Raw genomic sequence first — 20,656 nt, 5'->3', positions numbered from 1 at the left:
CTAACAATCATCTGTAACTCTAGTTTCGGGGACATCTGATGCCCTTTTCTAACCCCTGCAGGCACTGCACGACACCAGTGAGCTTACATATATGCAGGCAATTCAAAACACTCATACACATAAAATAAAAGTAAAATATTTAAAAAGATTCCAGAAGGAGAAAGAAAGCTCAAGTCCTCTCAAATGTAAACTTAGCCTCCACATCATCTTCTCCAGTGACCTCCTCTGTGGGAGCCAGCCCCACAGTGTTTTGTCCTGTAGCTGTACTATTTGCTCTCCTCAGTACCCAGTGAGTCACTGAGGGCTGAGGAGAACAGTCTTCCCCAGTGGGCAGAACCCACATCCCTTCATGTTCTCCCAGGCCTGCCATTACCTTCAGTTTCTTCCCACAGAGGAGCCTTTCTCACAAGGAGCGAACATCCGGTGATACATCTCTCGCTCTCTGTCCATGTAGTTCTTGTAGTAGCTGTGGACAGAAAGGCAGGCTGTATGTGTTTGTAGGAGGTGACATCTAGTGGCTGGAATTCTCTGCTCAGGTTCAGAGCCACTGAAAACTCAGCAGAACTTAACCAGAGAGGAGGGGGAAGGGTGAACAGGAGGGACAGAGACAGGCAAGGCTCCTAATCCAGTTCAGGAAGCCACTGGACACAAGGCCACCACTTGGGAAGATGGCAGCTGGGAAGGCTGAACTGAAGCCTTCCCTTTGAAAGGTCAGTGGGCTCACTCGGGCCAAGTCCTGCCAAATGACCTCTCAAAACTGAGTGGTCTAAAGACTCATTTAGAGAAATTTCTTGCTAAGAAGAAATCCCAAAATTTAGATCCCAAAATTTAGTATCTAACCTGAGAGGGGACTTTTACAAACCAGAAAGGAAGCTCTTGGGAAACTAATAAGCCAGAAATGTGTTGACTGTACCCAAATGTTAGTGATACACACTACACAGAGACCTCAGCAGCATGATAAAATAAAAAAAAAAAAAAAACCAAGGAGTTCTAGTTAGGTATTCTGACTAGAAAAGTAGACATTTCTTTCTCTCTCTCTCTGGTCTTTTTGAGGCAGGGTCTCCCTATAGCCCAGCTGGCCTAGAACTCACTATGTAGACCAGGCTGGCCTCTATCTCACAGAGATCCAACCTGCTTGAATTAAAGGTGTGTACTACCATATCCAGCTCTACGTTTTTTTTTTTTTTTGAAACAGGGTCTCCCTGTAGCCCCAGCTGTCCTGGAACTCACTATGTAGACCAGGCTGGCCTTGAACTCACAGAGATCTGCCTGCCTCTGCCTCCCAAATGCTGGGATTAAAGGCGTGTGCCACCATGCCTGGCTATTTTTATTTTATTTTATTTTTTTTGAGGCAGGGTCTATGATTAGACTGAAGCTGCTATACAGAACAGGCTGGCCTCAACCTTAGAGATCTGCCTGCCTCTGCCTCCACAGTGCTGGATTAAAGGTGCACACCACCATACCTGGTAATTTCTATTTTAGAAAAGCTTTCTGTTCTCAGGCTGGAGAAATGGCTCAGAAGTTAAGAGCACTGGCTGCTCTTGCAAAGGACCCATGTTTGATTCCTAGCACCTACATGATGGCCCACAACCATTTGTAAATACATTTCCAGGTGATCCAATGCCCTCTTTTGACCTCTTTGGGGGCATTACATGCATAGCTGCACTTACATGTAGGCAAAACACTCATGCAGATAAAATTAAAAAGTTAAAAAAATAGGAAGTCAGGCACCTTTAATCCCAACACTCAAGAGGCAGAGGCAGGTGGATTTCTATGAGTTCAAGGACAGCCTGGTCTACATAGTGAGTTCCAGACCAGCTGGGGTTACAGAGAGACCCTGTCTCAAATAGACCAAAAAAAAATGGTTTAAAAATATAGGGGCTGAAGAGATGGCTCAGTGGTTGGGTGCAGTGACTGCTTTTGCAGAGGACCTAGGTTCAATTCCCAGCACCCACATGGCGGCTGTCTGTGACTCCAGTTCCAGGTGATCTGATACCCTTTTCTGACCTCTGCAATGCATGACACAGGTGTACTTACACATACGCATGCAATATACTCATACACATAAAATAAAAATATTTTTAAAAGTTTAAAAATAAAGCTGTTTTTCCTTTTTAAAAATTATTCATGTATGCATGCATGTGGGCTCAAGCATGGGTCAAAGGACAATTTGCTGGATTTGGCTTTCTTCTTTCACCATGTGGGTCTGAGGATTGAACTCAGGCTGTCAAGCTTGACAGTAAGAGCTTTTATTGCTGGGCTATCTCAATAGCCCTGAAAAAATTACATTTCTAAAATACTAGTACCCTCCTCACTTGAGTGGATCACATAGGACCAGTCCATCTGGGGTCCAACAGGACCTACAGGGAACAGTGCATCTCAGGTGGTAGGAACAGGCAGAGTTTGAAGCAAGGGACCCTCTTTATTTACAGGGGGAGTTAAAACATTTCTTAAACATTTATGTATTTAGGATGTGTGTATGCACATGCATGTGTACACACATTCCATGTGCAAAAGACAAAAGACAACCTGAGGAAGGTCAGTTCTCTCTTTCCACCATGTGGGTCCCAGGGATCAGAACTCAGGTTGTCAGGCTTGGTGGCAAGCTCCTTTACCCTCTGAGCCATCTTGCCAGCCTTATATTTGGGGTTTAAAAATATTTTACTTATTATTTTTATTTTATGTGTATGAATGTGTTGCTTTCATGTACAAAGGTGCACCCATGTCATGCAATGCCCACAGAGGTCAGAAGAGGGCATTAGATTCCTTGGGACTGGAACAGATGGTTGTTAGCTGCCATGTGGTGCTAGAAATCAAACCCAGGTCCTCTGCAAAGGCAGCCAGTGTTCATAACCACTGAGCCATCTCTCCAGTCCCTTTGTTTTTTGAGAAACAGCGTTACTCTATACCCAGAACTTGTGATCTTCTTGCCTCTATATCCCAAGGTCTGGGACTACTGAAGTGGATGACCATGCCTCGTTTGCACAAGGCTCTTTTTAAGGATAGCTCATGTGGAAAAGCATGAAGACCTGAGTTTGGATCCCCTGCATCCATGTAAAAAGAAGGGCACAATGGGTGGTATGTGTCTGTAATCCAAGCACTGGAGAGGCAGAGACAGGAGGATCCTTGGGGCTCACTGGCTAGCCAGCCTAGACTAACTGGTAAGCTCCAGGCCAGTGAGAGACCCTGTCATGAAAAAAATGGTATATGGATCGGTGTAGTGGCAGAATGCCTGAGAGTGCTGGGCTCTGGCCTCCCTCTGGCATAGGGGCTGAGAACACAGGGGACTGCCTGAGAGTGCCTGGATCCTACCTCCACGTGGTGAAGCCTTTGAGAGGGAAGTGACACTGATTCTAACCACTCCAACAGTTATCAAAATACCTGAAAGCAGCCAGGTGTGGTGGTGCATGTCTTTAATCCCAGCACTTGGGAGGGAGAGGCAGGCGGATCTCTGTGAGTTCAAGGCCAGCCTGGTCTACACAGTGAGTTCCAGGACAGCTGGGGCTACAGGGAGACCCTGTCTCAAAAAGACCAAAACAAACAAACAAAAAAACCTGAAAGCAAATTCTGAATCCATCACTCTTGAGTCCAGGCTTGGAAGACAAAAGAAAAATGAGGAGGAACCCAATAATGGGATGCTTCTGGACGCCCCTGTCAAGAAATTCCAATGGACTCTTACATGAACATTTGAAAATTCCCATTCTGACTTTTTTCTAGTTCCCTGTCTAGAACTTGTAATGCTAATTACTCTTGCCTTTACTTCTCCTTCACACACACACAAAAAAAATTCCCTATCTGCAAGGTGGGTAACCTATTCAGAGGATGGTGTGATAAGAATAGGAGGTAGGAACTGGCTAGGCAGTTAGGGTAAAAAGACCCCAAAGTAAAGTAGCCAGTTTCTTGGCTAAAAGTCACAGTGTCCTTGGGCCTCTTAGCAACATACTCCATTCCAAAGGCCAAAAATATTGAAAGTATTTGGGAGCTTGTATCTAATTCTTAAAAGATTTTAGGGTTACCTCTTCAGAGGGGGGAATGTTAGAGTAGCAAAAAAGCCCTATAAAAAAAGAAAAGAAAGAGAACATGAAGTTATCAGAAAAAAGTGATGGGGAGATATGGAAGGAGTTGGAGGGGAGGGAGTGGGCATGGATTTGATCAAAACAGCTTATATGCATGTAGGAAATTCTCAATTATTTTTTTTAAGAAAAGAAAAAAATGGTGGATGGTACCTGAGGAAAGGCACCCAAGGCTATCATCCAAACTATATGGCCACACAGGTTCACACAAAGGAGTCATGTGGGTTCACCTTTCTAGGGGGTGCTGATATGCAGAGTCACACAACAGGAAGGGGTGTGGCACTTAGAAATGAAGCTTCACAGCCTGTCTCTTGCCCTATCAGTAACTGCCATTTTAGGGTAATGAGCATGGGGGTGTGGGTGGCTGCCAGAGGCAGCTCAGGGAAGCACTGCCAGCCTGCCCTCCACGCAGGTGCCTCTGGCCACACTTGTGGACTGGCTCTCACCTGGACAGCTTCTTCAGCTCCTTATTGATGTCCTGGTTGCAGGGCTGCTCCTTCTGTGCTCTCACTAGGAAATCACGGGCCTGCTCATACTCGGTTAGGAGGAGGCAAGCCTGTGGAGAAGGACAAGCCTTAGAAGACTTGGTAGTGCCTGTGAGCCCTACAGTTTTCATTCTGTGTATCTGTGTGCACACATGTGTAAATGTGTGGAAGCCAGAGGTCAACCTCTGGTATTCTCAGAAGTTATCCACACTTTTTTGTCTTTTTGAAGCAGGGTCTCCCTGTAGCCCCAGCTGTCCTGGAACTATGTAGACCAGGCTGGACTTGAACTCACAGAGATCCGCCTGCCTCTGCCTCCCAAGTGCTGGGACTATAGGCATGTGCCACCACACCCAGCTTATCCACACTTTCTTTAAGATTTATTTTTTCATTCTTATTTATGTGACTGTGTCTGTGTGAATGTATGTCATGTGAGTACAGTACCCAGGGAGACCAGAAAAGGGCATCAGATCAATCTGATGGAGTTACAGGTGGTTGTGAGCTGCCTGACACGGGTGTTAGGCACTGAATTCAGGTCCTCTGGAAGAGAACCAAGTGCTCTTAACTGCTGAGCCATCTCTGTAGCCCCCATCTACCTTTTAAAGTTAGGGTCTCTCACTGTGATCTGGGGCTCCCTAATTAGACCAGGTTGGCTGCCCAATGAACTCCAAGGATCCATCTGTCTCTGCTTCCACAGTGCTGGGATTTATAAATGCACCCTGGGTCCTGGGGAGTGAACTCAGGTCCTCTTGTGTGGGGCAAGCACATTCTATCTTCCCAGCCTCTGCTGCTGCTTCTCTTGGGTGCCTACCCTCCAACTCACCTGTCCACACCTGAAGAGGGCCTTGGCATTTCTCTGGTCAATGAGCAGAGCCTGCTCGCCATAGCGCAGGGCCATGGCAGGTCGGTCTAGTTTCAGGTACACAAAGGACAGGTTAAGGAGGACTAGAAGTTTGGCGGCCTCCACCAGGTGTTGTTCCTCAGAAAGCACCAAGCGCCGCCGGTGGAGCAGCTTTAAGGCCTGAGGAGAGGAGGGAAGGTGGAGGGTCAGGACTTAACAGTCCTACATATGAAAAACTCTAAAGAAACCACACAAAACTATCAAATCTAAGAAAGGCATTCAGCAAGGACACAAGACTGATATATAAAAAAACAGTTTTCTAAACAGGAGGCATGCAGAACTTCTGGCTGAGTGAGGGAGACAATGTGTATCCTCTACCCTCTTTTGACTGGCCAGGAAAAAAGGAAGTATTTTCCCACAAGGTCTAAGCAAAGGAGCAAACTAATAAAGCAGCACACAAAGAATAGCAGCGGCAAAGATGGGGCTGGTTCACAGCTCAGAGTGGCCTGGGAGCTGACAGACTAGAGGGAACAGGCTGGACTGAACCAAGGGAACCAGCCCCAGTGTTCCTTTCTTTGACCTATGTCCAGAGGACTATCACCTCAGGAACAAGGAGAGCTATTTTCTTTTTGAGACAGGGTCACATTTAGTCCAAGCTGGACTCAAACTCACTACACAGCTGAGGATGATCTTCAACTTCTGGTCCTCCTGCCTCCAAGTACAGGGATTACAGGTGTGCTCCACTACACCTGGTTTATGTGGGGCTAGGGATGAAACTCAGGGCTTCCTGCATGCCAGGCAAACACTCTACCAACTGAGCAGTATCCCCAGTCCAGGAGGCCTATTTTCTGGAAAAATGTATCCAAAGAGGCTCCTGACAGGACTGGGAGGGTGGAATGTTGTTAATGGGCATACAGAAATGTCTGCATGCTGAACCAGGACTCTGTCCATCTCCTGCTTGTCCTACAGGCCTGTGGTCAGGCATCAACACAAGCAAAATACATGGGGCCAGCAGCAAACTCCCAAGCCTGCTGAGACTAACTGCCCCACAGAGTAACACTAGTCCCCACTGTCAGAGGGACAGGAAATCCCACAGATGGCAAATGGGCTGGAAAAATCAGTTGGTGGGGGACCTAATGCTGAGATTTTTTTTAAATTAATAAACTTTATTTTTAAAAATATTTTTATTTTATGTGTATGAGTGTATTGCCTGCATGTGTGTAAGTGCACCCATGTCGTGTAATGCCTGCGGAGGTCAGAAGGCATTAGATTTCCCTGAAACTGGAGTTACAGATGGCTGTTAGCTGCCATTTGGGTGCTGGGAATCAAACCCGGGTCCTCTGTAAGAGCAATTAGTACTCTTAACCACCGAGCCATCTCTCCAGCCCCTAATAAACTTTTTTTGTGGTTATGTGTGTGCTTGTGTAGGTACATGTATGAGGATGTGTATATACAAGTGGGTATGGATGCCAGACCATGTCAGGTGTTATTCCTCAGGCACTGTTCACCTTGTTTTTTGAGACAGGGTCTCTCACTGGACTGAAGTTCACATAGGCTAGGCTACCTGGTTAGCGAGCCCCAGGTATCTTCCTCTCCCTACCTTTTGCATTGCCACACCTGGCAGTTTCTATTTTATGTGGACAATATCAGGTGTGCCCTGTTCTATCATTCTCCACCCTATTCCCTGAACCTGGAGCTAGGCTGCAAGGCCCAGTGATCCTCTTGTCTCTGCTCCCCACAGTGCTGTGCTACAGGCACACACAACCTTATCTAGTTTAATATTTTTTTGGGGGGGGGTTGTCAATCCCAGCACTCAGGAGGCAGAGTTCAAGGCCAGCTTGGTCTACATAGCAAGTTCTAGGCCAGCTAGAGCTACAAAGTAAGGGAGTAAGGGAAGCTTCTGGAGCTACACTTACATACGCAGTGTTCTTACCCGCTTGTATCTCACTTTGGCATCACAGAAGCGATTCTGGTGGAAAAGATAGTTGCCAAACTCCCTTTCTGTCGTAGCCACCTTGAGGATCTTCTGAAGAGGGAACTGTTCTTGCTGCTCCTGAAGACCAAAGTCAAGAGCAGGGAGGCATAATGAAAGCCCTGTTATAGTTGTCAATACTGCCCTCTCCCACCATCAACTTCTGTTCAGGGTCTGTGTGGGTAAAGCCCATCTGAGTCCCAACAGGGGACACACAGGTAGAAATTATGAATGGTCCCTTCTACAGAGTACAGCAGTAATCAGAGGCTGAGAAGCAGCCTGAAGCAGCAGTGTTCAGAGTAACACATGGAGGGAACCTGCCCAGCCCATGATCAATGACTTAACATTTGGCAGGGCCTAGTTTGCTCAGGTCTCATGCTGCTACACTGGCTTCATATCAGAATCTCGGAAAGAACCCCATCAAGAGCCCCTAAATCAGAACCCCAGGCAAGCGCAAGAGCCTCTGCTCAATAGAAGGATGTGGGAAAGGTGAGACCCTCACTTGGGATGCTGACAGCTTAGTGTAGAGGGTACTGAATCATATGGAGAAGCAGACTCTGGAATGGATGGGTATCTGTAGCCACATGTGCAACCAGTAGGTGAGGATGTGATCAGCACTGTGAGTGCCTGCTGACAGGATCACTAGCTCTGCTTCGATGGGATGGGGGAAGTAAAAGGCTGCATAAAAGACTTAACTTCTGTATCTCAGTTTTCCTGAGTGCCCCACTTTATACCTGATGTCCTGGATACCCTCTCCTGTTAAAAACCTCTTTCAATTCTCAAAGGGTCTAAGAGGGACCACAATTTATACAATCACCCTAGTTTGTTTCTACAGGGCTGGGGATGGAACCTAGGGCTTTTAATGCTAAGTCTCTACTGCTGACCCACACCTCTAGTCCCTCACTGGGGATTCTAGGCAGGTGCTCTACTACTGAGTCATGTCCCCAGTTCCTCACTAGGGGACTCTAGGCAGGTGGTCTACCACTGGGCCATGCCCTCAGTCCCTCACTAGGGATTCTAGGGAGGCTTTCTATCACTGATACACATCTCCAGCCCCCAGTCACCTTCATTAAGAGTTATCAATATCTAATTTGCTGAAAAGCAGTCACTGTCTTGTACAGAGAACTAGGCAAAGGGTGAATGAATAGTTAGCTCAAACAGCTAATGCACAATCAATCCATACCTCATCCTACTCAGCATGTTTTTACCTCAGATAGGCAAGGGTAGCTAGTGGGGCACAATCTTCCACCACATCTCACAGGAGACTTGGGCAGAACCCAGGGGAGGCTATCTAAGACACCACCCCAAACAGAAATCCATCCCTCCCTGTGCAAAGTTCTGGCAATTCTAGGTTCTTGGACTCACAGCTGAGAGTGCACAAAATTTGTCTGACTCAGCAGAGTCGAGGAAGTCAAGCAGTTCGATTTCAAACAAGACAGTGGCATTTGGGGGGATAAGAGGAGGACAGCCCAGGGTGCCATAAGCATAGGTTGGTCTGAACAGAAATCTGGCCAGCTCCCCTTTGCGCATGCTCAGAAGGCCCAGCTCCATGCCGCAGAGTGTAATATCTGGAAGAAAGCACAGAGACTTTGATCAAAGTTCATCCAGCATCCTAGGCAAAGCCGCAAGTTTCTCCCAACTCCAAGCTCAAGCACTTCCACACGCTAACCCAAGCCTTCTACAAAGTTCTCTTGCCTCTGCTCTGGCTTGCTTCCATTGCCTTGCTAGCCCCAGGCTTTCCCAAGCTCCATAGGTCCCTTCTTTCTTCAAGGCTCCCCAGTGCCTGAGCTCTACCCTAACTGAAATCTTTAAAAAATAATTTAAGATTAACTTTTATGGGATGGAGAGATGGTTCAGAGCACTGACTGCTCTTGCAGAGGACCCGGATTTGATTCCCAACATCCACATGGTGGCTAACAACCTTAACTCCAACCTTCCTAATTTCCTCTTCTGACCTCTGTGGGCATGCACTTACATACATTCAGGAAATACACTTGTACACATAAAAACCAAATAAAAAAATCATAAAAAGATTTTTAGAAAGATTTTTATGTACATGAGTGTTTTGCCTGCATGTACGTAATACAACACATGTGGGCAGTGCTCTTGGAGGTCAGAAGATGGTTGTTAGCTGCCACATAGGTGCTGGAAACCAAATCTGGAACCTATGGAAGAGCAGCAAGTAAGTATTCTTAACTGTGGAGCCATCTCTCTAGACCACCCACTTTAAAAATTTTTGGGTGTGCACCTGTGGGAGTTTATATTCACCATATGTGTGTAGGTATCCATGGAGACTAGAGGAAGACATTGTATCCTCTGGACTGTAGTTAGTTATAAGTGGCTGGGAATCACCATAGGAGTTCTGGAAATCAAACCTGGATCCTCTACAATAGTAGCAAGTGCTCCTAACCACTGGGCCATCTCTCCAGTCCTCTCTAGCCTCTCTTATTTCAAAAAATTTAGTTCAGGGCTGGAGAGATGGCTCAGCAGTTAAGAACACTGGTTGTTCTTGCAGAAGACCTGGGTTCGAATCCCAGCACGCACATGGTGGCTAACAACTGTCCGTAACTCCAGTCCCAGGGGATCCGACAGCCTCTTCTGACTTCTGTGGGCACTGCATGACACGGGTGCACTGACCTACATGCAGGCAACACATGCATACACATAAAATGAAAAAAATTTTAATTAAAAAAAATTTATTTGTGAGTACTCACAAGTATGTATGTGCACCACATGCCTACAGTGGCCCTGGAGGCCAGAAGAGGGCATCAGATCTCCTCTAACTAGAGGTACAGGTGATTGTGAATCATTGTGTGGATGCTGGAAGCCAAACCCAGGTCCTTTACAAGAGCAGCAAATGCTCTTCAGGACTGAGCCATCTTTCCAGTCCTATTTTTTATTTTTATTTTCTTGAGACAGGGTCTCACTGTATAGCCCTGGGTGGCCTGGAACTTGCTACTTAGACCAGGCTGATCTTGAACACCCAGAGATCTACCTACCTCTGCCTCCTGAGTGCTGAGATTAAAGGCATGTGCCACTACACCTGGCCTACTTTTCACAATTTTTGTGTGTCTGCAGGAGGCCCATGGAAGCCAGAAAAAGTACCAGATCAGGTGGTTGTGAGCTGTCTGATATGGGTAGAATCTGAAATGCAGTCTTCTGGAAAAGCAGCAAGCACTCAACTGCTGACCCATCTTTCAACCCCTACAGTGCCTTATTTCACCGTGCATGCTAGTGAAATACATTCAACCAAGCATTCAATACATGTTTATCTCACAAATGCACAAAGAAGTGCCCAGTGCATGACTCATGCTCGTCATCTTAGACTTGAGAGGCTGAGGCGGGAGGCTCTTGAAGTCAGGACAGTGTGGGCTGCACAGTAGATTAAGAAAAAAGATGCCCTGGGGCTCGAGTGCTTACTGCTCTTTAAGAAGACCCAAGCTCAGTTTCCAGCATTCAGGTTAGGTGACTTACAGGCCCAGCACCAGAGGATCCAACACCATCTTCTGGCCTCCTCAGGCACCTGCCCTCACATGCATGTATACATATGTATATGTATACACAAATAGAACATCTTTTTAAAAACTATTTTATTTATTATTTTTATTTTATGTGTATGAGTGTATTGCCTGCATGTATGTGAGTGCATCCGTCGTGCAATGCCACGGCAGTCAGAAGAGGACTTCGGATTCCCCGGGAACTGGAGTTAAGGATGGTTTGTAGCTGCCATGTGGCTGCTGGGAATCGAACCCAGGTCCTCTGCAAGAGCAGTCAGTGCTCTTAACCACTGAGCCATCTCTCCAGCCCTACAAATAGAACATCTTTAAAAAAAAAGGGCAAGGCATGGTTGTGCTTGCCTGTAATCCCAGCACTTGGGAGGCAGAGGTACGAGGATCTCCATGAGTTTTGAGGCCAGTTTGGTCTACACAGCGAGTTCCAGTCCAACCAGGGCTACATTGTGAAACCCTGTCTCAAAAAAGAAAAAAACAGACAGGAAAAAAAAGAAGGGGCTGGAGAAATGGGTCAGTGGTTAAGAGTACTGGCTGGGTTTGGTTCTCAGCACCCACATAGAGGCTAACAATCAGTCATAACTCCAGTTCCAGGGTATCTGATACCTTCTTCTGGCCTCCTTGGGCACTGCACACAGCTATGTAGGCAAAACACTCATACACACAGAATAAAAATAAATTTATAAAAAAAGAGGCCCTTGGGTAACGATATTCATCTGATAAAGGCACTTACTGCCAAGCTTGGCAATCTGAGTTTGATCCCTGGGACCCACACAGTAGAAGGAGAGAACTGAGTTGTGGGAGTTTTCTTCTGATCACACACATTTCATGGCATGCCACCCCCATAAAATTGTAATAAAAAAAACCCAAAGTGCCAAGCTGGTGGTGCACCCTTTAGTCCCAGTACAGGGGAGGCAGAGGCAGGCAGATCTCTATGAGATCAAGGCCAGTCTGATCTACATAGCAAGTTACAGGGATACCTTGTCTCAAAACCAATAAATGAATAAATAAATAAAATCATAGAAAAAAGATGCTCAGTAGGCATGTCAGACTGCAAGGCTACCATTGCTGGGTAGGCTATCTCGCAAATATATCTAAGTCTCAAGGAGAAAAGTGACAACCAGGTGCTTACATAAACTCAGCATCAGATATTCAACTCTAAGAACCTATACATTGGACACTTTCACCGTCCTAATGGGTCCCCTGTGCAGCCCAGACCACCCCTTCTTTTCCTTATGTGACTTTACCTTCTCCAAGTTTCATCAGCCTAGGCGTTTTCCTAAAGCAATTAGAGTCGAAGGGCTTGTCCATGTGCTCCAAGTATCCAGAATATTTCACTAGGGCAGAGAATAGGCATGAGAGCGTGAGAAAAAAAGTGCAGGCAGCCCGGGAGACACTGGACCAGTATCACTAGGGAAACATGCTATTAGCTGGGTGTGGTGGGGCAGGCCTACAATCTCAGCACTTGGGAGGAGGAGGCAGAAAGGCCAGAAGGTCAAGATCAGTTTCAGCTATATAGTGACTTCTAGGCCAGTCTGGAATATGAGACCCTGTCTAGAGGGACAAGAAAAGAAAGAAGAGAGAAGAAAGAGGAGAGAGCAAGAGAGAGCAAGAGACAGAGAGAGAGAGAGAGACAGAGAAACTTTAAGCTGCCTTGCTCTCTGCCCATGGAAAAGACTCTTCCAGTGTTTTTGAGTGCCTTCTCTGGAGCCCAGAGGTTCAGGAGCTCTGCTAATGTGCTTTAGTTCACTGTTCATAGTAACATCAGGTAATGGGGAGTAGGGAGCCCGTTTTTCTCTTTAAAGCCTTCAGGCTGGCATGGTGGTACCCATTTGTTATCCCAACTCTCAGCATGCTGAGGTGAGAGGACTGTCAGCCTCTGGCTGGCCTGGGATACATAAGGAGGCTCTCTCAAAAAACCAAACAAGGCTCTGTAGAGGTGGCTCAGCAGTTAAGAGCACTAGCTACTGTTGCAGAGGACCCAGGTTTAGTACCCGGCATCCACATGCTGGCTGAGGACCATAAATGCAGTTCTCAGAGATTCTGTCTCCTCTTCTGGCCTCTGCTGGCACTGTACACACATGGTGCACTTATATCCATGCAAGCGAAGTACTCACAGAGATGAAATAGAAATAAATCTTTAAAATCCTCAGGCTTTCATGAGCAACCCATCTGTCACCCCTCTCAGGAGGTTGTGGTAGGATAACTGCCAGTTTGAGGCTGGGCTGGGATACCTCGGGGAAACCTTGTCAAAAAGTCCGGGCTGGCAGAGCATGCCTTTAATCCCAGCACTTGGGAAACAGAGACAAGTGGATCACTCTGAGAGGGAGGCCAGCCTGGGCTACATAGAGTTACAGGTCAGCCAGGGCTACACAGTGAAGACTGTCTCAAAAAACAAACCCAGACTGGAGAGATGGCTCAGAGGTTAACAGCACTGTCTGCTATTGCAGAGGACTGGGGTTCAATTCCCAGCACTCACATGGCACCTAACAACCCTCCACAACTCCAGTTCTTGGGAATCCAAAGCCCTCTTCTGACCTTCGTGGGTACTGCACAAGGGTGCACTTAACACACATGCAGGCAGTACACTGAATACACATAAAATATATTTAAAAACAAACCCAAAACCTACCGACAAACAGCAACAACAAAAAAGTCCCAAAACCCATGGTTTACTCTCAGGTCTGGAGAGGCAGAGGCAGCCTGAGAGGTCAGTCTGGTCTACATACCAAGTTCCAGGCCAGCTGGGTTAAACAGTGGGCTCCTGTCTCAAAACAAACACCCCAGGCTGAGAATGCAGCTCAGGCAGTGCCAGTGCTTGCCTAGCACATCTGAGGCCCTAGGCTCCATCCCCAGCACCACATAGTTCACACATGCTAGCTACACACGTGTCATCCTAACACTCAGAACAGGAGACTCACAAGGTCATCCTCAGGTTCCTAATAAGTTAGAGGCCAGCCTGGACTACATGAGCCCGTTTCAAACACCAAACGTCGCCCCTCGTTTTCTGAGGACTACGACGGCCCCCATACCCAGCACCGAGGCGTCGGGGGTCACGGGATCTCCGGCTCCCTCTCGGATGACATTCTTCAGCACGCCACGGTCCCCAGAAATGTCCAGCATCCTCTGACTCAGACGCTCGTAGGGAGACTGAGGAAGAGAAACCACAGGCCTCAGCGACTGGCTCCGCCATGCTGGGCCTCCCTGGGGTCGTCCCGCCCTCACCTGGCTCGGGATGTCGTCCGAGTCCAGGGCTCTCTGTCCACGCGCGCTGCCGCCCATGGCTGTGCCCCACCCTCTCCATACTCCCCACTTCCTACCTGGCAGTCGTCTCGCGACGGTGGGATTCCGTTCCTGAGGCGCGAAAAGACGCTCATGGCGTCTTAAAACGACAACCGCCTTCCACAAACAACCTCAGACACCGGGCGCACGCACGTGCTGCGCAGGCGCAGGCGCAATGCACGTGCCTGGGAGCATGTTCGCACACTACAGGGATTTGCTGGAGGGTGCACGTGACAGGACGTGCAAAGCATGATGGGGCACGTGACGGGGGTGTTGCTGCACACAAAGCATGATGGGGCCGAGGCAGGTCGAGAGCTCTTTCTCTTGGTTTCTGCGTTGTTGTCGGGACGGCATCAGGGGCAGAAGTCCTTACCCCAGAGTTAGCGGCTTACGGCAACACCTGCTTCTAACCTCAGGGTTCAATAACACGGTTGGAAGTTCAATAACTTGGGCCTGGAGCGATGGCTCAGGGGTCAGGACCCAGATTCCCAGCCCCCATATGGTGGCTTACAACCGTCTGCAACTCAGTTCCAGAGGCTCTGGACCCTCCTTTAGCCTCCCAGGGCATTGCACACACGATATACATACATAGTGTGCACACATGGTACACTCACATATAGGCCAAACACTTAAATGCACAAAATACAAGTAAGAAAACAAAGGTTTTAAAGAGTTCAACATTTTTGTGTACTTGGAATTGAATTTAGGCAATATGAGGTAATCACTGAGTCATCCTGCTCCTCGCTGGAGGATTCTAGGTAGGTGCTCTACCACTGAGCCCCGCTCCTAGCCCCTCTCTTAGGGGATTTTAGACAGGTGTTCTGCTGAGCCATGTCCCCTACCCAATTTTTTTTTTTTTGTCTTTTTGAGACAAGGTCTCCCTGTGGCCCCAGCTGTCCTGGAACTCACTATGTAGACCAGGCTGGCCTTGAACTCACAGAGATTCGCCTACCTCTGCCTCCCGAGTGCTGGGATTAAAGGCGTAGGCCACCACACCTGGCTTCCAACCCAGTGTTTTTAAGGTTCATAATTTAGTAATATTGAGTGAAAAGAGTCTGATGTCAGTAGAGTGCTTTCCTGGCATGCATATGGCCCTGGTTCTATCCTTAGCAAGGCAAAGAAAACAAAAACCTAAAGAAACAAAAACAGCCCTCATGGATATGAACCAGGACAATGACTTGATGTTTTGTTTTTGAGACAGGGTCTTAGGCAGCCCTGGCTGGCTTCAAATTTGCTATCCTGTATTGCATGATCTTGGGGCTGGAGCTATGTATGACTCTGCAGTTAAGAGCACTTACTGCTCTGGACCCAGGTTCCAGGATATCTGACGCCCTCTTGTCTCTACAGACACTGTACAACACGGATGCATTTATATACAGGCAGTCAAAACATTCATACAAATAAAATAAAAAAATATATAAATTTAAAAGAGATTTGTTCCCTTCCTTAAGTTATACCTCAATTGACAAACATAAATAAGCAGTGTTTTTTTTTTTGTTTTTTTTTTTTTGAGACAGGGTCTCCGTGTAGCCCCAGCTGTCCTGGAGTGCGCCACCACACCCAGCCTAGCAGTGTTTTTACGGTTGCTCCCCTCAAACAAAAACTTGCAAGAAAAAAGGAAAAAAATCTAAATAAATAATGTCTTTAAAATTCTCTGGGGGGGTTGTTCAGAAAGCAGCATATCTTAGCATAGTCTGTTTCCGTTTGGGTCTGGTTGCTAAGGATGGAGTTTGTCCTGCCTCTCCCATTCTGGGCAAGCCCATAATCTGAATAGGTTATCAGAAGGGACCAGCAGAGGCTTGCCGCCTCAGTCCCGTGATGTGACCCACTTTCCACCTGATTCTGGGTGACCTTGAGGACACAGGTGTTGCTGGGAAAGGGGAGGAGAGAAGGGGCGGAGACTGGGCAGTGGAATGGGGGTCTACCTGGGTGCCCCAGGTCTGTGTGTCTGCTGGCTCTTTCTGTGAGGAAGGAAAGGCTGTGTGACCAGAGATGCTGGCTTGAGGCCCTCCTGGGAGGCCCAGTGGATCACAAGAGATCAGGTAAATACAATCTTCTCTGGATCTGCTAGGACTTCAGTCTGGGGTTCCTCCTCTTTCTGTTCCTGTTTTCATAAAGGAGTAGGCAAGAGGTGAGGACAGATCTTTTCCCCATCCCAGACTTTTGGGCCAGGGGTTGCGGGGGTCAGGGGGTGGGGGATAGCACTTTACTGTTCTGGGACAAAGCACTTTACTCTTAAAGCTGTGCAGCTCAGTGGGTAGAATGTTTGCTAAGCTCGCTTAAGGCCCTGGGTTCCACCCCCAGCACTGTATAAAGTGAGTGTGGTACTGCACACCCGTAATTCCCGGCATCCCCAGCTTTATAATCTCAAGTAGAGGCAGGAACATCAGTTCAAGGGCATTCTTGGTTATGTAGAAAGTTCAAGGGCTACTGAGACCCTGTCTCAAAAAAAATAGTGAGATGGCTCAGTGGTTAAGAGCACTGGCTGTTCTTGCAGAGAAGCCAGGTTCAGTTCCCAGCACCCACATGGCAGCAAACAACCACCTGTAACTCCAATTCCATGGGATCTGACACCCTTTTCTGGCCTCTCTGGGCCCTGCACACACATAGTGCACTTACATACAGGCATAGTACACACAAAATACAATAAATAATTAAAAATTAAATTTGAAAAAGATTGTCTGGTAGACGGTGTGTATTTCTGGGACTCAGGGAGCCTCCCCCTTGAAACACAATCCCTGAAGTTGGGGCTCTGCTGAACCTCTAGGCTGCCTAAGCTATCAACTGTTACTCAGGACAATTTAGTGAGACCCTGTCTCAAAATAAAATTGAAAAGAAGACAGGATGCACCTCAGTGGTAGAATACTTGCCTTACTCCAGGGCTCTGGGTTTAATCTCTAATACTAAAAGAAAGCTGAAGAGATGGCTCCATGATTAAGAGAGGACCCAGGTTTGGTTCCCAGCACCCACATGGTGACTCACAGGTGTCTGTAACTCCAGTTCCAGGGGCTATGACATCTTCTTCTGGCCTCTGCAGGCATTGCATGATATGAGAGCACTTAGAAACGTGCAGGCAAAACACTCACACACATAAATAATTTCTAAAAAGAAAAAAATTTAAAAAATATTTTAGTATTTTTATTTTTATGTGTATGAATGTTATGCCTGCATGTAAGTGCACCCGTGTCGTGCAATGCCCGTGGAGGACAGAAGAGGCTGTCCTGGAACTGAAGTTACGGGACAGTTGTTAGCTGCCATGTGGGTGCTGGGATTTGAACCCGGGTCTTCTGCAAGAACAGTCAGTGTTCTTAACCACTGAGCCGTCTCTCCAGCCCAAAAGAACTTTTTTTAAAGGGGAGACTATCTCCATGTGACATTTCTGGGGATTGAACCCAGGGCCTCACATATTGCTAGGCAAGCACTTGGAGCCACACCCCTCTGCATTTACCCACCCAACTTCCCTAAAGACCTTTTTCCCTCCATTCAAGTCCAGTTGGGAAAACTGAGGCTTAAGGTCACACCAGGTTGGGATGGGTATCCAGGGCTGGCATCCTTCTCCCTAAGTTCCCTGCGGTCCTTGGGTTGGGGGGCGGTGGGCAGGGGCGACAGAGTGAGGGAGTCCCCATCCTGACTTCTGTGTTGCAGCTGGTGCTGCATGCATGGCTTGGCGGGTGAGCGTGCCTGAGCTGCAGGACCAGCTGCGGTGTCCCATTTGCTTGGAGGTCTTCAGAGAGCCCCTGATGCTACAGTGCGGCCACTCCTACTGCAAGGACTGCCTGTTCTCCCTGTCCTGCCACCTGGACTCGGACCTGCGCTGCCCGGTGTGTCGCCAGGCGGTAGACGGCAGCAGCTCCCCTCCTAACGTCTCCCTGGCTCGGGTGATCGATGCCCTTCGGCTCCCGGACGACACAGAGCCCACCGTCTGCGTGCACCACCGAAACCCTCTCAGCCTTTTCTGCGAGAAAGACCAGGAGCTCATCTGCGGTCTGTGTGGCTTGCTGGGCTCCCACCAAAACCACCAAGTCACACCGGTCTCCACGGTCTACAGTCGCATGAAGGTGCAGAGGGCAGGTGGGCTACAGTGGGGAGGAGCGGAGCGAAGGGCAGCGCAGTGGCAACTCTCTTATGCACTGTTGCGCCATCACTTGGTAGAAAGACTACCGCTGCAACCAGGCTTCCATTTCTTTCCAACTCGGCCTTGGAAGCATGCATACATGTATGCATGCATTGTTTTTTACGTTTATTTGCGTATGTGTGACTGCCACGTGGAGATCAAAGGACAACTTTTGGGAACCAGTTTTCTTCTTCCATGTGGGTTTCAGGGATTGAATTTAGGTCCTCAGGCTTGGTGGCAAGCATCTTAACCAGCTGAGCCATCTCTCTGGCCCTATGCATTGGTTTTGAGCAGTGCAGTTGTTTAAACCAGGTGCTGGGAATTGTAGCCACAGGAAGGGCGGAGAGGGAGCCCTCTGATGTCATTTGTCAGACTTTTCTTTTAGTTACACCCTAGGTTTGTTTTGTTTTGTTTTGCTTATGATGTTTCAGATCGAATCCAAGGCTTAGTGGATAGCCTAAGCTAGCCCTGTACAACTGAGCCACATCAACAGCTTTCCTTTGGGTTCTGTGTGATTGTTGTTGTTGTTGTTTTGGTATTTTGGTTTTGTTTTTGTCTTGAGACAGGGTCTCACTATTTAGTTCTGGTTAGCCTGGAACTCACTATGTAGATCAGGCTGGCCTTGAACTCACAGAGATCTGCCTGCCTCTGCCTCCCAAGTGCTAGGATTATTATTTTATTTATTTTTAAGTGTATGAGTGTTTTGCTTATATGTATGTAGGTGTACCACATGTGTGCAATGTCCTCAGGGACAGGTGTTGGATCCCCTGGAACTAAAGTTATGGACAGTTGTTAGTTGCCATGTGGGTGCTGGGAACTGAACCTGGGTCCTCTGCAAGAGCAGCCAGTGCTTTTAATGACTGAGCAATCTCTCCAGTCCTTGGGATCATTTTTTGAGACAGGTAGTTAGTTCAGGCTGGCACTGAACTTGAACTATGCAGCACAGACTAACCTTGAATTCTCAATCTTCCTGCTTCAGCCTCCCCAGTGTGCTGAGATTATAGGCATTCACCACCTTGATTTCTTTCTCTTTGCATTTTTATTCATTTATTTATTTAGGGGAGGGCACATGTGTGGAGGTCAGAGGACAACTTTCAGGAGTTGGTTCTCTCCTTCCACCATATGGGTTTTAGGACTGAACTCAGTCTTTAGGCATAGCACAAGTGCCTCTACCTGCTGAGCCATCTCACTGGCCCTGATTTGTTTCTGTTTTGGAAGCAGGGTCTCCCTGTAGCTGGCCTGGAACTCACTGTGGAGACCAGACTGGTCTCAAACTCACAGAGAGCCGCCTGCCTCTGCCTCCCGAGTGCTGGGATTAAAGGCATGCACCACCATGCCCTACTCCTGATTTATTTCTTGAGAGCTCCTAAGCTTAGGATTTCAGGAGCATGAGGGAAGAGTCTACAGCCTTAGCTGGCAGGTGGTAAATTCTCACAGTATACTTGTTGAATCAGTGAATTCCTCAGTCCATGAACTGTTATCCCAGATGAGCAGATCAACATTTTTTAAAATTTTGCCAATTACTGTACTTGTTTATTTACTTACATGTCTTATACACATATGTGTGTACGCATGCTATGGTGCATGTGGGGAGCTCCTACAATGTGGGTCCTAGGGATTCAATTCAGGTCCTTAGGCTTGGTGGCAAGCACTTTTACCCGCTGAGCTGTGTGGCCATCCCCAGATCAACATTTAAGATGAAGTGTAGTGATACCAAGCTAGGTATAGTGGCTCATACCTGTAATCCTTGCAGTTGGGTGGCTGAGGCAGAAAGATCTAGAGTGCTAGGCCAGTCTGGGATAGAGTAAGAACCTGTCCAGAAAGAGGAAGAGGAGGAAGCGGGGGGCAGGGGGAGGAAGCTATCTAAGGTTGTTACATGATCTGAGGTTTGTCAAGCAGTTTCATTAATACATTTTCATTTACTAGGTAAAACAATTCTATTGTGTTTAAAACCAAGACGCAAAGAAAAGAAGAACCTAATCCAATATCATACATATAAGGCTGGGAATATGGGTCAGTAATAGAGTCCCTGCCTAGAGTCCCCCAGTGAGGGGCTGGGAGTGTGGCTCAGTGGTAGAGCACCTGCCTAGAATCCCCCAGTGAGGGGCTGGGGTGTGGCTCAGTGATAGAGCACCTGCCTAGAATCCCTCTGTGAGGGGCTGGGAGTGTGGCTCAATGGTAGAGCACCTGCCTAGAATCCCTCTCTGAGGGGCTGGGAGTGTGGCTCAATGGTAGAGCACCTGCCTAGAGTCCCCCAGTGAGGGGCTGGGGTGTGGCTCGGTTACCACCTAGCATGTGCCAGGCCCTGGGTTTCATTCGCAGCACCAAAAAGAAAGAAAGAAAGAAAGAAAGAAAGAAAGAAAGAAAGAAAGAAAGAAAGAAA

At 47.7% G+C, this 20,656-nt stretch overlaps 2 protein-coding genes across 6 annotated transcripts in view; one reads left to right on the top strand and one right to left on the bottom strand.

The window, feature by feature from the left end:
* Positions 1-375: 375 nt before the first annotated feature.
* On the bottom strand, positions 376-14,254 carry Fkbp6 (FKBP prolyl isomerase 6). 4 transcript variants are annotated; one of them, XM_029553686.1, is made up of 8 exons: positions 14,198-14,254; positions 13,910-14,027; positions 12,125-12,214; positions 8,734-8,936; positions 7,330-7,449; positions 5,379-5,576; positions 4,520-4,629; positions 376-466 (listed from the first exon to the last, which is right to left on the bottom strand). In XM_029553686.1, the coding sequence occupies exons 1-8, from the start codon at positions 14,252-14,254 to the stop codon at positions 376-378; spliced, it is 987 nt and encodes a 328-aa protein (XP_029409546.1). The 4 variants fall into 4 exon arrangements, with proteins under 4 accessions (XP_029409546.1, XP_029409547.1, XP_029409549.1 ...); XM_029553687.1 differs by lacking the exon at positions 14,198-14,254 and adding an exon at positions 14,103-14,159; XM_029553689.1 differs by lacking the exon at positions 7,330-7,449.
* A 3,561-nt stretch (positions 14,255-17,815) lies between these two features.
* Positions 17,816-20,656, top strand: part of Trim50 (tripartite motif containing 50) — a 16,966-nt gene continuing 14,125 nt past the window's right edge. Inside the window, exon 1 of one of the 2 annotated variants that reach the window (XM_008848372.1) lies at positions 17,816-18,217. In XM_008848372.1, the coding sequence (XP_008846594.1) occupies positions 17,819-18,217 (399 nt within the window). In that variant the 5' untranslated portion in view covers positions 17,816-17,818. The remainder of the gene's footprint in view (positions 18,218-20,656) is intronic. The other variant, XM_008848373.1, reaches the window with a different exon arrangement.

The sequence above is a fragment of the Nannospalax galili genome, unplaced genomic scaffold (genome assembly GCF_000622305.1).
Source record: "Nannospalax galili isolate Female #2095 unplaced genomic scaffold, S.galili_v1.0 scaffold644, whole genome shotgun sequence".
Lineage (NCBI taxonomy): Eukaryota > Metazoa > Chordata > Mammalia > Rodentia > Spalacidae > Nannospalax > Nannospalax galili.
The sequence above is the reverse complement of the archived record's forward strand: the minus strand, read 5'-3'. Positions and strand labels throughout refer to the sequence as shown.

Bases quoted from the DNA above. Each gene is read 5' to 3' on its own strand.
- Fkbp6 (XM_029553686.1), bottom strand. From the start codon at position 14,254: ATGAGCGTCTTTTCGCGCCTCAGGAACGGAATCCCACCGTCGCGAGAC. The intron at 12,215-13,909 runs GTATGGGGGCCG...TCTCTGCCCTAG, and splicing joins CCCCGACGCCTCGGTGCTGG to TGAAATATTCTGGATACTTG. The intron at 4,630-5,378 runs GTGAGTTGGAGG...CCTTCTCCACAG, and splicing joins CCCTCTTCAGGTGTGGACAG to GCTTGCCTCCTCCTAACCGA.